This window comes from Hordeum vulgare, chromosome 1H, assembly GCF_904849725.1.
Source record: "Hordeum vulgare subsp. vulgare chromosome 1H, MorexV3_pseudomolecules_assembly, whole genome shotgun sequence".
Taxonomy (NCBI): Eukaryota; Viridiplantae; Streptophyta; class Magnoliopsida; order Poales; family Poaceae; genus Hordeum; species Hordeum vulgare.
Window position 1 is genome coordinate 485,567,684 of NC_058518.1, and position 16,226 is coordinate 485,583,909.

Genomic DNA, 16,226 nt, shown 5'->3' on the forward strand with positions numbered 1-16,226 from the left:
TTGAGTTTATGATCAGATCTATGAAAACATATTCGTGCTAGATTATTATAGCCTCGTATTTCTTCTGTGATATTTGGTTTTTGTCTGGCCAACTTGATCTTTTATCTTGCAATGGGAAGAGGTGCTTTGTGATGGGTTCGATCTTGCGGTGCTCAATCTCAGTGACAGAAATAGACATGACACGCATGTATCATTGCTATCAAGGATAAAACGATGGGGTCTATTCTTACATGAATAGATCTTGTCTACATCATGTCATCGTTCTTAAGGCATTACTCCGTTTCTCCATGAACTCAATACACTAGATGCATGTTGGTTAGCGGTCGATGTGTGGAGCAATAGACGTAGATGCAGGTAGAAGTGCTCTACTTATCTTGGACGTGATTTCTATATACATGATCATTGTCTTGAATATCGTCATAATTATTTGCTTTTCTATCAACTGCCCAACAGTAATTTGTCTACCCACCGCTTGCTATTTTCTCAAGAGAATCCACTAGTGAAACCTACAACCCCCGGGTCTACTTCACATCATCTATTTGCAATATCTACTTTGCTATTTGCATTTCTATTTTATTTGCTCTTTTGTTTTCAGATCTATATTGTCAAAAAACCCAAAAATACCTTGTTGTGTTCTACTTGCTATCACTCTTATTTGCATCTATCAATCTATCCTTACTTTACCCACGAGGGATTGACAACCCCTCTACGCGTTGGGTTGCGAGGAGTTGCTATATGTGTGCAGGTGATGCTTACATAGTCTTGTGGATCTTCCTACTGGATTGATACCTTGGTTTCTTAACTAAGGGAAATACTTGTTTTCGCTATGCTACATCACCATTTAAGCTTGGAGGGAGACCAACGCACCTACGAGGAGTCACTCACCATGCCATCGTGCTGCCGAAGGACTCGGGCTACTACTTCGCCATCACTCGATGGATCGAGGATGTGAAGGTGTCATCAAGACGTACGCGTGTTGAACGTGAAGGTGTCGTCCGTTTGGCACTTGATCGGGAGTTCACGGGACGGATCATGATTGGATCGCGCAGATGTTCGACTACATCATCCCCATTTATTAACGCTTCCGCTTAGCGATCTACAAGGGTATGTAGATGCAATCTCTCCTCTCGTAGATGTTCATCTCCTAGATTGATCTTGGTAAGCGTAGGAATTTTTTTGTTTCCCATGCAACATTTCCCAATAGTGGCATCATGAGCTAGGTCTTTGCGTACATGACATCACGAGTAGAACACAAAGGAGTTTGTGGGCGTTGATATTCAGATTGCTTTCTTTCTTAGTCTTTTCTTGATTCGGCGGTATTGTGGGATAAATCAGCCCGGACCAACCTTACATGTCCATGTACATGAGACCGGTTCCATCGATTGGCATGTGACTTTGTTGCAAAAGATGGCTAATCGTGTCTCTCCCACCTTAGTTGAATCGGATTCAACGAAGGCGGTCCTTGTAGAAGGTTAAACAACAACTTGTATATCACCATAGTGGTTTTGCGTAGGTAAGAATCGTTCTTGCTAGATACCCATAGCAGTCACGTAAAACATGCAACGACAAATTAGAGGACGTCTAACTTGTTTTTGCAGGGTATGTTGTGATATGATATGGCCAAATACATGATGAAACATATTTGATATATGAGATGATCATATTTTGTAATAGTTTTATTGACTTGCATGTCAATGCATACGAAAACCGGCAGGAGCCGTAGTTGTCTTTAATTATCGTATGACATGCGTGTCAATCATTAAGCACTATGTAATGCTTTACTTTATCGCTAAATGGTAGCAATAGTAGTAGAAGCATGGTTGGTGCGACAACCCTGACAGCAACACGGTGATGGATATCATGATGACAAAGATCATGGTGTCATGCCGGTGACGATGGAGATCATGTCGGTGCTTTGGAGATGGAGATAAAGAGAACAAGTTCATGGTCATATCATGTTACTTTATGATTTGCATGTGATGTTAATCCTTTTATGCATCTTATTTTGCTTAGGATGGCGGTAGCATTATAAGGTGATCCATCAGTAAACTTTTAAGATAAAATGGTGTTCTGCCCGAGTGTGCACCGTTTCGGAAGTTCGTCGTTTCGAAGCACCACGTGATGATTGGGTGTGATAGACTCTACGTTCGCATACAACACGTGCAAGCCAGCTTTGCACATGCGGAACACTTGGGTTTAACTTGACGAGCCTAGCATGTATAGACATGGCCTCGGAAAACAGGAGACCGAAAGGTCGAACATGAGTCATATAGTAGATATGATCAACATGGAGATGTTCACTATTGAAACCACCTCATCTCACGTGATGATTGGACTTGGGTTGGTGAATTTGGATCGTGTAGCACTCGGATGACCGGAGGGATGTCAATTTGAGTGGGAGTTTTAAACAATATGATTAACTAAACCCATTATCTTGAACAATAGTCTAAGTAATCTTTGCAAAATTATGTTGTGGATCAATGGCTCGTGCACTAACACCCCTGAATTTCAACGCGTTCCTAGAGAAAGCCAAGCTGAAAGATGATGGAAGTAACTTTGTAGACTGGGCGTGTAATATGAGGATTGTCCTCACGGTTTCCCAAAAGGCTTATGTCCTTGATGCACCTCACGGTGTGGCACCCCCTCCAGAATCGTTTGCAGGCGTTATGAACGCCTGGTAGGCGTGTTCTGATGACTACTCAATAGTTCAGTGTTTTGTGTTGTATGGCTTAGAATCGGGACTTCAAAGACGTTTTGAATGTCATGGAGCATATGAGATGTTCCAGGAGTTGAATTTTATTTTTGAAAAGAATGGCCGGATCGATAGGTATGAGACCTTCAATAAGTTATATGCTTGCAAGATGGAGGAGAACGGGTCTATGAGTGAGCACATACTCGGATGACTGGGTTGGGAATTTCTCTCCCGCTAGAGGCGATCACTGACAGAGTTTTTCAATCACTGCCACATAGCTACAAAAGCTTCGTGGTGAACTATAACATGCAAGGGTGAACAAATCAGTCGCCGAGCTGCTTGTGATGCTTAAGTCACTAAGTCAGAAACCCGTAAGGACCATCAAGTGTTGATGTGCAATAAAACCACTAGTTTCAAGAAGAATGGTAAGGGCAAGAAGGGTAAATCCAAGCAGAGTGGCAAAACAGTTGCTCCTCCCATGAAGAAACCCAAGGCTGGACCCAAGCCAGAAACTGAGTGCTTTTATTGCAAGGGAACTGGCCACTGGAAGCGGAACCGCCCTAAGTATCTGGCCGACAAGAAGGCGGCTAACACCAAACAAGGTATATATGATATACATGTTATTGATGTGTACCTTACTAACTCTCGTTGTAGTGCCTCGGTATTTGATACCGATTTGGTTGCTCACATTTTAAACTCAAAGCAGGAACTACAGATTAGACGGATGATGCCGAATAATTGGGATTAGTGATGAACCTAAATAATTGTTATTTAGTGCCTACGTTGAGCATGAACACTATATCTGGATCTTGTTTGATGCGAGATGGTTACTCATTTAAATCAGAGAATAATGATTGTTCTATTTATATGGGTATATATTTTATGGTCACGCACCCAATGTGAGGGATTTATTCTTATTGAATCTCTATAGTGATGATACACATGTTCATAACATTGATGCCAAAAGATGTAGAGTTGATAATGATAGTACTACTTTCTGGTGGCACTGCCGCTTAGGTCACATCGGTGTAAAGCGCATGAAGAAACTTCATGCTGATGGACTTTTGGAGTCACTTGATTTTAAATCACTTGACACATGTGAACCATGCCTCATCGACAAGATGGCTAAGACCCCGTTATCCGTAACAATGGAACGGTCAAGTGTGTGAGATTGATAGAAGAGGTGTCTAGACGGGGGAGTGAATAGACTACTTGCATACATTAAAATCCTAGCCCTTTCCCAATTTAATGTTTGGCAGATTTTAGCGATTCTAACAAGTCTAGTGCACCCTACCCATGCTAGTCAACAAGTATGGCAGCGAAAATTAAAGACTTTGCACATGTACTAAGGAGTAGAGTTTAGGAAGATCAAACGCGAAGAAATTGACACGGTAATTTTTGGCATGGTTCCGATAGGTGGTGCTATCATACGTCCATGTTAGTGGAGACTTCAACCCACGAAGGGTAACGGCTGCGAGATTCCACGAAGGGCTCCACCCATAAGGGGTCCACGAAGAAGCGACATTGTCTATTCCACCACGACTTCCGTCCACACAGGACTAACCTCACTCACGGTAGATCTTCACGAAGTAGGCGATCTCCTTGCCCTTACAAACATCTTGGTTCAACTCCACAACACAATGTAGGAGGCTCCCAAGAGACACCTAACCAATCTAGGAGGCACCACCCTCCAAAATGTAATAGATGTGGTAGAATGATGAACTCTTTGCTCTTGTGCGTCAAACGATAGTCTCCTCAACACTCAATCACCATCTCTCCGATTTGGCAGGGGTAGGAGAGATTGATCTTGTGGAAAGCAACTTGGGGAGGCTAGAAATCAAGGTTCACATGGTTGGAGTGGAATCTCTTGATCTCAACACATGAGTAGGTGGCTCTCTCTCAGAAAAATGGATTTGGCAAGTGTAAGTGTGTTCCGAGTGCTTCCTCTACAAAAGAGAGGTAGGTAGAGGGGCATATATAGGCATCCCCCAAAATCCAACCGCTACAACATTATTGCCCAACTCGATGACACTGAAATGAATCTCGATGGTATCGAGTTGCACTAAATGTGGCAACTTTTGAATTCCCGGTGAGACCGATATAGGAATCTCGGTGGTACCGATACGATGACCTAGACTAGTTTCCAAATCTCGGTGAGACCGATTTCAAACTCAGAAATTCCGACTTGTGAAATCTTGTCAACAGAAAGTTGGTAACACAATCTCGGTGGCACCGATAGGAATGTTGGTTGTACCGAGATAGTAGGGTTTGGCATAGGTTGTGTCAAGTGTAAAATAGGTAGGGCCGAATGGAAATTGTTGGTGGCACCGATTTTGCTGGTTTGGGTTTGGACCCAGATATTTTGTGGGAGAATGGCTGAGTATTTGTGGTAGCTATCTCTAAGAACTTGAGCAACCAATTCATCATAATACCTCATCCCCATTTAGTAGTATTGGCTTTCCTATGGACTTAAAGTGATTTCTACAAAGTATGAAATGAAGAGTCTTCTTGCATGAAGCTTGAGCCAATCATATTCCTTCCTTGCATCAAGGGGCATCTCCTCATAATCCTATATCCAAAGCATCTTTGAACTTTTCTGAAATATACTTGACTGAACTCATTAGTCCAATGATGCATATGTTGTGATTAATTACCAAAACTACCTTAGGGAGCAATTGTTCTTTCAAAGCGACTTATTGGAAATCATACATACTCATGTGTGTGGTCCGATGAGCATTGAGGCTTGCGGTTGAAAGGATCGAGATGGACCTAGAGGGGGGGGTGAATAGGTACAATTACAAATTTTTATTGTTACTTAGCAATTTTAGGCAATATTGCGGAATATGAAAGTGGGCCTAACAATTGCAAAGATGGTAGTCGTGCTATGTGTGCTGAGCAAGACAACAAATAAGTAGAGAGTTAAGCACATGTAATACAAGTAATATAAGAAATACCACAAAGACAAATAACCACAAGTAGATAGTTAGGGTTAGGGATAACCACAACTCCGAGAGACGAGGATGTATGCCGATGTTCACTTCCTTGGAGGGAAACTACAACACCGTTTAGAGAGGTGGATGTTACCACGAAGGCACAACAACGACACGAAGGCTCACCCTATTCTCTCCTTGAGACAACACCACGAAGGCGATTCTCAACCACTAGTGGTAGACCTTGGGGTGGTCTCCAAACCCTCACAAACTTTCTGGGGGGTAATAAAAATGAACGATTCCTCGCCGGAGTACTCCTACCGCCCAGGAGTCTCCAACCTCCAAGAATAACAAGATGCACCGCGAAAACAAGGGGGAATCAACTTTTGCTTTGGTGGATGTGTAGATCAGGCACTTCTCCTTCACTCCTCAAAAGATCAAGAGCTTTGGTTGAATAAGGAGGGAGAACTCCAAGAAATAGAGGTCTGAAAATGGTGGAGAGAGAAATGGAGTCGTCGCCTTCTTCGTGGGGAATAAGAAGACTATTTATAGGTGGGGATGAAATTCAGCCATTGGGGCAAGATTCCTGCCAAGCCCGGAAGTTCCAGGGAAGCCCGGATGTTCCGCACCCCGAAAGTTCCGGGCTACACACAGTGTTTGCATCCTCTCTGGAGTACCCCGGAAGCTGCCAGAAGCGGGACGGAAGTTCTGACCATTTCAGCCTACATAGAGATATGCACGAAAGGGCAGTTTCTGTGGGTGGCCCGGAAGCCGTCCGTTCGGCACTTGATTGGGAGTTCGCGGGACGGTTCATGATTGGACCGGGAAGACGTACCACTAGATCAACCGCGTTCTTGAACGCTTTCTCTTAGCGATCTACAAGGGTATGTAGATTCAATCTCTCCTCTCGTAGATGTGCATCTCCTAGATTGATCTTGGTGAGCGTAGGAAGTTTTTTTTGTTTCCCATGCAACATTCTCCGACAGCAACACGGAAAGCAGATCGGCTTCTAGGATCAATACCATGTCCTCAGCATGCTCGAGAGGTGCCCATAACATCAACGTGCGGAACAAGGAGTCGATTTGCTTCAGCAGCATGATCCTCAACTCCCGTGTGAACTGTGCTAGCTTCAGCAAGACGCGACGTCGGCTGAAGGTATCCCATTGTGTTGGGTTAAGGTATTCCTTCCATGGAGAGGCGATGTCATAGCCGCCATTGTTTATCTTGCCTTCGACGATGTCATAGAGACTCTTCGATAAGTGGCTAATGAGAGGAATCAACGGGTGAAGCCAGTGGTGATAGTCCGGATCCCACGACGGCATCCACTCTCACGCATCCGCGGACATCATCGACATGATCACCTTCTCGATGATGTACCGCAAGGTGGAGGATGGCAGTGTGGCCTTCCACACTCCTAGCGTGTGGTTCCCCCCGATCACCTTCTTGGACTCAACGATCGCCGCCGATGTGTCCGCCGTCTCCATGCTATCGGCCCCTTGAAGCGTCATGTCACGTAGCAGGGTGAGGATCTTCTCATAGCACTCTACTTCAAGGCACAGGGCGCGTGAAAGATCCTTCCACTTATGCCACTCCTCTTTCATATGTGACAACGACAACACGTATAGGCTGTTGTCGCATGGTTTCTTACAGTGATTGATGCCACCTTTTGGATACCGCAAGGTGATTTGTATAGGCGCGATGATCCCTTGCCCATGTGCACGAAGACCCCCGAGCCTTCTCGATAGTTCCAACACCGCGTCATCTTCTCCACCGCCAGACGAGGTTGCCTGAGGTATCATGTTCCAGTAGCGCCACACCGAGTGGGCAAATGGACGACTTGCCAAATATGAGGGTTTCTTATTGTGAGACAAGGCTTTAAATTTGGAGTGATATTTCACACTTTGTTCTTTTGTGTTAATTAATTACAAGAGTGTTTTGTCTCAAAAACACACAAGAACTTTGCGCATTATTTCAATAAGAGAACTAGAGTTTTGTTACAACATCACATCGACACCGGCCAAACAGAACCATGCGCTACCCCGCTCCCAAAAACTAGACAAGTGTTGATAGTGTTGATTCCTTAAGAGTAGGAATGAATTTATCTATTTATGCCTTTTGCAAGGACTGGTCCAACAATTGTATGTGAATTGCTTATTTAAATCATTTATAACTTTTTAGTCTTGCATATGCTAAATGTAAAGAAAATCGAAGGAAGGGTGAATCATTACCAAACCCATACCCTTTATATTATCGAAGTATAGTAACAAAGATATTATCTGATTGATCAATTGAGGAAAACAACGTGAGTACACTAGACACGGGACATCTGTCCCACACGCATATAAACCTGAGAATGGTTATTAAAAAACCGGGTGTAACGGTTCGGTTTTTACTTTGGGTTTGACTGGTTCAGATTTTATTGGGTTGAGTTTTTTTTTAGTTTGGTTTTGGTTTGGGTATGTGAAGAAACCAGTTTGAGTATAGTTGGTTATGGGTTTAAACAATTTGATTATTAACGGTTATAAACTATGGGTCCAAACCGATTTCTAGGCGTTGGTTATGTGCAATAACCAACGACGACCGAGAACGAGTATTTTTGATCCGCGTGCATGATGTAATGCACTATGTAATTATGTAGGAAGCCACTACATAGCAGCGTCGCATGGGCGCCTTCCCGTGCGGCGGTTTACCTTATGCATGCAAGTTAATCCATCAACGTGATATTAACATAGATTTTTTAATGTTTAATTTTCAAAAAGTTTTATCTCTTGAATTATAAATCCAATTGACAATCCGTTTTCACCGTTAGCTTCCTCGCAACGAGATCTTCAAAACTAGATCCCATGTCGACATGTTTCGATAACTTTTTTTTTCATCGATAGTTGCCAGATTATTATTATTTAGTTGTTAGATTATGAGACACTTAGTAGCCACATTTAATTAACTTAGTTGTCAACTTGGTAATTGTGTGTATAGATTTTTGTCAACTACGGTTGCTTAAACCCGACGACCGTGTTTGACAAATGATTGTTGTCTTGTAGCAATTTTCATTATACATGATATAAACGCATGTCATAGGTTTGGTTTGCCAATTTAAATATGTCAATTTGTCATATTTACATACAACTTTGCCAGATTTTTTTTCGTGTGTTTGCTAGTTTAATTATGTCGACTTGTCATATTTACTAACAATTACCAAAAAAAGATTTTTCTGGTCGTCGATTTTAAATATGCTGAGTTGTCATATTTTTACAAGTTATTGTCCTAAAAATGTTGTTTGTGCTTGCTCGTTTGATTATGTCGAGATGTCATATTTATACGCAATTTCCAAATAATATGACGATTAAGTTATTTTTATCAGACAAGTAAGTACTTACTAATATGACAAGTACGTACAACAAATGTGGTAAGTACGAGAAACAAAAAAGTTGTCGAAACATGTCGACATGGGATCTAGTTTTAAAGATTTCGTCGAAACAAAGTCAACGGCGAAAACGGATCATCGATCGAATTAACGGTTTTAAAGATAAAACTTTTTAAATTTTGGTCATTCAAAACAAATCTGCATGCATGCATGCATGACGAAGAGTGTGCAAGCCGCCGCACGCTAATAACAATATGCAGCGCAGTTAGTTAGATTTTCCCAATTATGTATTATGGAGAAACATCAAATGAAAATCGAAAGTGTTTGCTTATGCTTTGACTAAGCAATTTGGTTTTAATACACTTGTCAGTGAGCTTTTCAACCGTGGACATTTTCTTTTTGCCTCTTGTTGTGTGCTGACTGTATCTCAAGGATAACTTTGTTTTCAAACTGTTCTAGATGCACTTATGCCTTTTCTATCTCATTTGCTTCTTAACATGTCAATTTGTGCAATCATATGTACATTGAAAACAAACTCATAGTTATGTACTGCATTTAAACCCATGGTTATGTATTGGGTTTAAATTGGTTTGGGTGAAAAAAATAGTGGGTTCAGTTTTGGTTAGACTAAAAATTGATATTAAATGGGTATGGTTCAAGTATGGTTTTGAGAGATAAAAGTACGGGTATGGTTCAAATATGAAACCATTCTCAGGTTTGCACGCATAAGCGGAAAGCGGGAAAAAAAATATCTTTAAGAACTAAAAATCTGAGAATCTGAATTCACGGCAGCACGTCTCCTGGACTCTCCTAAGTGCTTAGTTAGAGTTGTCTACTTCTCTGTACCAAAATGTAAGTTGAACTGCAAAAACGCCTTACATTTAGACGTTTTTTGTAGTTCAAATTGAACTGCAAAAACGTCATCTTACATTTTGGTAGAGCTAGTACCTGGGAGTTTCTTACAGGAAAAACATTTTCCAAATCACCGCATCCACAAATTCATATATCCATCAGCAGTGTGTCGCCTGACAAGCCTACGCATGGCATCATCTGATGCTCCAAATTGGAACAACAGAGGGAGTTTACAGCAGCTGGTATAAACAAATTACCGAAGACCCTGGTAAATCCATGCTAACTTGAGTATTATTACTGTCACTTGCCAGCACAAGCAGAGGGCAAACCCACACGCCCACCTGTACTGGAGCACCCTACTTGGCGCCCATTTGACGACGACACAGCGAGACGAGATGTTCTCAAATGGTTTCAACATGAGGTCAGGGCCTTTGGGCGCAGACACAACTCTCTCTGTAAATAACAGGGCAGGCGTGGAAACAACCTGCCGCCGCTCTGTGTTCTTCCTGTGCAGTTTCCCCGATCTCCGAGAGCAGGCGCGAGAAGCGATCAGCCCCAATGATCATTCCATCTGGGAGAGGTTAATTTTTCAATCTTCGACTACTGGATCTGTGGCGGTGTTTGTGTGTATTCTTCTTTCTAGCTGCTCAGCTGCTCAGGCTCGATGATCGTATCATTACTCTTCCGACTCGCTGTCCATGTCGTGCATCGCTTTCAATCCCCTGGGGCGCTGCGAAATCGAGCAAGAAGAACGTCGGTCAGGCGGTTGGTTTCTACCTAGTGCGTGAGCAATGCAGGAGTTACAGGGCTGGAGATGATAGCATGTTATGCTAGTCTTTGCTCACCTTCTTAGAAACCTTCTTCTCTCGTACTTCGTATCTTTCCAGAGTCAGGTCGCATAGCCATGTTCCAGGGCATACAAACTGCCAAAGATGAACAAACAAACCTCAGGTGAGAACTGAAGAAACCATGAGAGCGTGACACGGGTTCAACAAAAAACATATGAACAAAGCTGTAGACATTAACAATATCCTAAAGAATTGGCACCAACTGCTTTCTTAAGCTTAACTCCCAGTATCTTTCCTTCTACAAAAACCCCAAGTATCTAAAAAGAGCCTTAACTCCAAAGCATGCTTCAACCACAAGCACAAGGACTAATTATTGCTCCACTATAGAATTCAGAATTGGAGTTCAACAGAGATGGACACATAACACTACCACTCTGTAATGCTGTCCTGAGATAAGATAAAATGGTAGTTACTTTGGCTGTTCCAAAGAAAGAAGGTGATTAAGGATAAACAGTAGGATGCCCGCAAAAAAAAAAGGATAAACAGTAGGAACAACACGCCACATGGAGCACTGAATGCTTCCAAACAGTCTTATATTTGCTTCAGACAGAAGCATGCTGTGGTATTATGGACGCCTCTTGGTAATCAAGTTAATTCTCAGGTATAATAAAGGAAGCGCAGACGGAATCTTGCTATTTTATTTGCACGTCTCCTTTGGCCAAGGGACAAGGTAGGCATCGTGCCCAGAGATGGCCATATGGCCCATGTGATCTCATGTCCTGTCTCTATTAAAACAGCATATTCAAATGTATTAACTCTGGTAAGCTCTTGGTTTTCTGATCTATAGCATTTAAGTTTGTGATCCAGATTTACTGTCTATTAGTATCGTTGTGCCATTTTTTAGACTAGATTCTCTGTGCAACAAGGAAACTAATTTATTTACTGTCTGCAAGAAGAAGATAAGAATCCTATGCTGCGTGAAAGGAAGACGAGAGAAGAATCCTATGTGAAATGATAAGGGAGCCAAGGAGAAAGTTTCATACATTGACAGTCCTCTGGATGGCTTTCACTCGCTTCTTGGGCCTTTGAGGCAACTTGGATCCCTTGAACACCAAGAAATCTTCTTCCTTCTCTTTGTTTGTCAGGGAGACTGCAAAGTTGGGCCAAATTGACCCTTCACTTCCGGACGACGAGCCCTTCTTGTCATCTCCAGAGGTCGGAGGCACCCCGTTGTTGTCGTTGTTTCCCTTTGCAGAGCGCTCCCTGACTGGGGATGTAACCGTGCGGATCGTGTTGTTCTGCTGCTGCTGTGATGGCGGCCTCATTATTCCAGACTCCTCAGGATTCCTGCCAATTCATTAGCAGCAAGAATTAATAAAAATAATAAAGAAAATTGCAATGTTATAATGACAACAAAAAGAGGAAAAGAAATTGTAATGTCTAGACTGGTGGGTTCTTTAGATGTTCTTTTCGTGAATTTGGAAAGGTCTTGTCTACAACAATTTGAATATAATATATTCCTTTTAACTGCACTATAATTAGGCCCTGAAAAGAGGGGGAATCCATTGAACAAAATTGTTAGCTCGTTTTTCCTGATGGGAAAAGTGTGTACACCTAACAACATGGACAAGGTATACTTTCTGAAAATTATAGCTACTCGCTGAGCAAGTTGTAATCATATATAAAATATCATGTTTCAAGCCTTATAACTCAGCGATGTAAGTAGGCAAAAGGTATTGTGATTATCTACTGACAGAAACAAATATATTCAATGGTGGTGTCTGATTTCATGATGAAAATTGGGTACATAAACATATACTTAAATATATAACTTACGACTGAAAATCATGCATAAATGCTGAAATACGGGGAGAACGAGGGCAGCAAAATTTCATGATTCACACACATTTAGGGAAATGGATAGCAAGCGAACAATAACTTCGACTTCAATCCAGCAATTACAAGAAAAAAATTGAAAAGAGAAGAACAATGAATGAACAAGATGTCACCATCACCATCCACTATACGTGTGGTGGTGACTGATTTGAGATAAATATGGTGTTTTCTTCTCAGGCTAAAATTAGTCGGCAGTAAAATAGCGGATGGTCAGATACAAAGTATGTGGCCATCCAAACACATACGCTGACAAGCTATTGCCATCAACAACTTATAAATGAGAACCTCATCTCTCACAGCTTTCACATACAATCCCAATAAAACAGGTCAAATCGAAGATTCAAGAACCAGGTCCATTTGAGAAGACAACTAGCAGAGCTTGAATTGAGCCAAGCCAGCTCACTTGACACCTGGAGCTGGATTGACCAAACAAGTACCAGTCTGCTGGCACTCCTAATATTAGCCTGGCAAAAATCGTTTTAGCCTAGCAAAACTCTAATTCTCCTGTAGTTTATAGCATTTCAAGGGGCTAAGTTGAGCCACAAGAATCCACTGCAAATACACAAAATTAGTAATACTAGTCCAAGGATATCAATCGAGGTTCAAATGGACAAAACCTCAAGAACAAGCAGAGCTTCACATCCTCTTGGACAATCCAGCAGTACTTGACCAGGATAATTCGAAAAAGAAAAACAGGATCACTCCATCTTTTGGAAGAAGAGAAGGTTGGCCCAATGATAACAACATCAGCCAACCACCATCAATCATGTTGCCCCAAAACCAAAACCAAAAACCAATCACCAATCACCACATTGCCTACCATGACTGATTCCATTCCGAATCACCGACTCGGAATCACTGATATCGGATACTCGGGTAAAGAACAAACCCAACACTTGAATGGATTTAAAAGTAGTAAATCAGATCAAACGCGACCAAAACGTTCTGACGCTCCATGTCACGTGCCCCAGAGACGGACATCACGTGATGGCCAGCTGCTCTTGCAACCCCATGGGGATTCTGAATGTCATCGCTAACCAACACGCGCGGTTCAGAAAGTACAGTCAGAGAGGGAGAGGGAGAAAATGCTGAAGAAGAGCAGCAGCAGGGGAGAGACGGACCTGAGGGCGCGGTGGTGGGCATGGCCGGGCGGGTGGTGCTGAGCGGCCGCCGTGGCTGCAGCGGCGGCGGCGGCGGCGGCGGCGCGGCGCTGTCCTACGGCGGCCTTCTCGGCGGCCGCCGTGGCTGCTGCCTCGACGTCGCGGCGCTGCACCTTGACGCAGCGCAGGCGCTTCCGGTTTCCCCACTGCAGCAGCAGGTCGCGCTCCGCCGCCGTACCGCCAGCGGCCCCACCGCCGCCGCCGCCGCGCGCCGAGCCTCGCGTCTGGTAGTTCTTCCTCGACTCCCTCTCCATCGCCGTGCTGCACGAAAGAAGAAACGAAGAAAATTTCGGTCAAATTGAGGGTGAGCTGGGGAATTTGTCTGCTGGAAGACCCAAAAACATCATACAAGATGGGATGAACATCTAAAGATTCAGCTCAATTATTTTGTGATGGCCGAACAAACCAACAAAATAAAGTTGAAGGACACTAAATGCAGAGGGTAAAAAAATGAAGAATTCATCCCGGGGCAGGAGTTAAAAGTAAATTCAGTCGAATCGAAATGAACACGAGGAGTTGGGGAATTTCGTCTACTTGATCCAACCAGAAGACCAAAAAAAAAAAAAAACCGAGAGGACAGTTCGATTCAACTCAATTCACTGGATTTTAGTGGCCGATTGAATTAACCAAACACGGCTACAGATTTTTCGAGTTCTGGTGAGGGAGGGAAGGGGGAAGCTGGTTGCTTTCAGATCGAACAGGCGTAAAACCAGGGAAGTTACCAGATCAAATCCTATAAAGCTCAATTTAACTCACTTAACAGCACCAAATCGAATTACTCAAAGCAGAGAAGAACAAAACCAATCGAATGGGCGGTTCTAAAGTGAAAATCGAGGTCCTGCAAATTCTAGATATGTTGAAATGCAAAAGAAAATCGAACACAAGACACCATCCGGAAGCGGAGGAAAAATTTAAGGCTAAAAAAATGTGCCGGCTTGATGATAGTACAGTATAGGCAAGAAAGAGGGGGAACTGAAGGAGATGATCCAAATTCCAAGCCACCACCAGCACGCTACCTAAAGGACGCTCGATTTGAGCTCGCTCTCCCCGATCGAACTGCTGCGAGGAGCAGGCAGTGGGAAATTTGCTGGCGAAATCGCCCGATCCTAATCACCGACTACCTCCCCACCAATCGCGCGAATCCAAGTCAAGGAAGTCGGATTGTGCTCAATCGCAGGCGCGCGACTCGACGCAGCCCATGCCGTAATGCGGCTCCGCGGATTCGATCCAGACAAACCGATTGCTACTTCACCCGGGACCGGCGAACTCGATTCAAACCATCCAGTGCAGATTACCCCTCACTTCATCCGGAACAGGAAGCGCAAGGGGAACCGGACGAATCACAGCACAGAGGACAGGACACCCAACGAAAGTAGAATTTAGGAAATCCCGGGAGAAGAGAGAGAGAGAGAGAGAGAGCTGGATCTTCCAGATCAACCCACCGAACCAGAGAAACCGGGAATCCAACCAAAATCACGAGCTGGAACAACCCAGAAAGAACAGCCACAGAAGGAAAATCCAACCGGAAACTTGGCCGGAGCGCAAGCCTTCCATTCCAAGTCCACTTTCCCCGCCAAAACCGGCACGGGGGACGCGAATGAGCGAGGAGCGAACCGCGGACGATCATACGGGGTAGAACAGTACCTGGCACAGGTTGCCGCCGCGCTCCAATCCAATCCGCAGCCGAATTCCGTGGCTCCCCTTCTCCCCCTCGATCGAGACGCCGAACCGGAAGTGCGGATTTCTCGCCGGCCGGCCGGGACGAGGAGCGGAGCAGGATCGGTGGGAATTGGGAGCAGCTCTCGTGTGCCTCCGGGCCGGTTCTTCCCCTCGGCAAGGCAGAGGCAGAGGGCAGAGGGCAGAGGCAAAGCGAGAGGAGGAAGAAGAAGGCTCCCTCTGTTTTATATGCGCTCCCTCTACCCCACCCACTCCTGGATCCCTCGGGCACACCAAAACCGGATCCGGGACGCCCTCCGCCGTCGGTGCCTGGATGGAGGGTGGGGATCGGCCCGGCTCGTCGCCGTCCCGCTCCCCCGCACCGCTGGCTGGTCTGCAGTGTTTTTTGCTCCGCTCCACCACACACGCGCTTGATGCCGCGAACCAGCCGTGGGCCTCGTTGGGCTGCGGTTTGGGCCTGGGTCTGCCAAAAGGCTGCATGCTCTTCTCTTTCGTTTTTTTTTCTCTTCTAGGAAAAACTATTTCTTTCCCTAAAAAAAAAAGGAAAAACTATTTCTTCCCCTAGAAAAATGAAAAAAAAATCTTATTCCGGAAAAAATAAAAAACTACTTTTTGTCGATAAGAATCTGTATATATGTATACATATATTAGATTAGACTTACTATTACAAATGCTCGTGCGTTGCAACGGGCTAAAAGTATCATGAAATCTGCTCCGTGTGAGAGTACACGTCATTTCTTATATCCAATTCCGGTAAACATCGATAATAAGTTTATAACGTTACTGCTTTTCGTAGTATGATGCGTATGTAAAGAAGCCACCCTAACATCTTTCATCTCATTAATGAGTAGTGGTTCATCAAATAGT

At 43.8% G+C, this 16,226-nt stretch overlaps 1 protein-coding gene and 1 pseudogene across 1 annotated transcript; both read right to left on the reverse strand.

The window, feature by feature from the left end:
* Positions 1–6,187: 6,187 nt before the first annotated feature.
* LOC123401466 lies at positions 6,188–10,404 on the reverse strand (annotated as a pseudogene).
* On the reverse strand, positions 9,960–15,569 carry LOC123448146. Its single transcript, XM_045124939.1, has 5 exons — positions 15,327–15,569; positions 13,644–13,943; positions 11,670–11,973; positions 10,684–10,761; positions 9,960–10,568 (listed from the first exon to the last, which is right to left on the reverse strand). The coding sequence occupies exons 2-5, from the start codon at positions 13,934–13,936 to the stop codon at positions 10,515–10,517; spliced, it is 729 nt and encodes a 242-aa protein (XP_044980874.1). The 5' UTR covers positions 13,937–13,943; positions 15,327–15,569; the 3' UTR covers positions 9,960–10,514.
* Positions 15,570–16,226: the final 657 nt, after the last annotated feature.

Coding starts and splice junctions, on each gene's coding strand:
- LOC123448146 (XM_045124939.1), bottom strand. CDS start 13,936: ATGGAGAGGGAGTCGAGGAAGAACTACCAGACGCGAGGCTCGGCGCGC. Junction 11,974..13,643: donor GCCCACCACCGCGCCCTCAG/GTCCGTCTCTCC, acceptor ATGAATTGGCAG/GAATCCTGAGGAGTCTGGAA. Junction 10,762..11,669: donor CCATCCAGAGGACTGTCAAT/GTATGAAACTTT, acceptor CATCTTTGGCAG/TTTGTATGCCCTGGAACATG.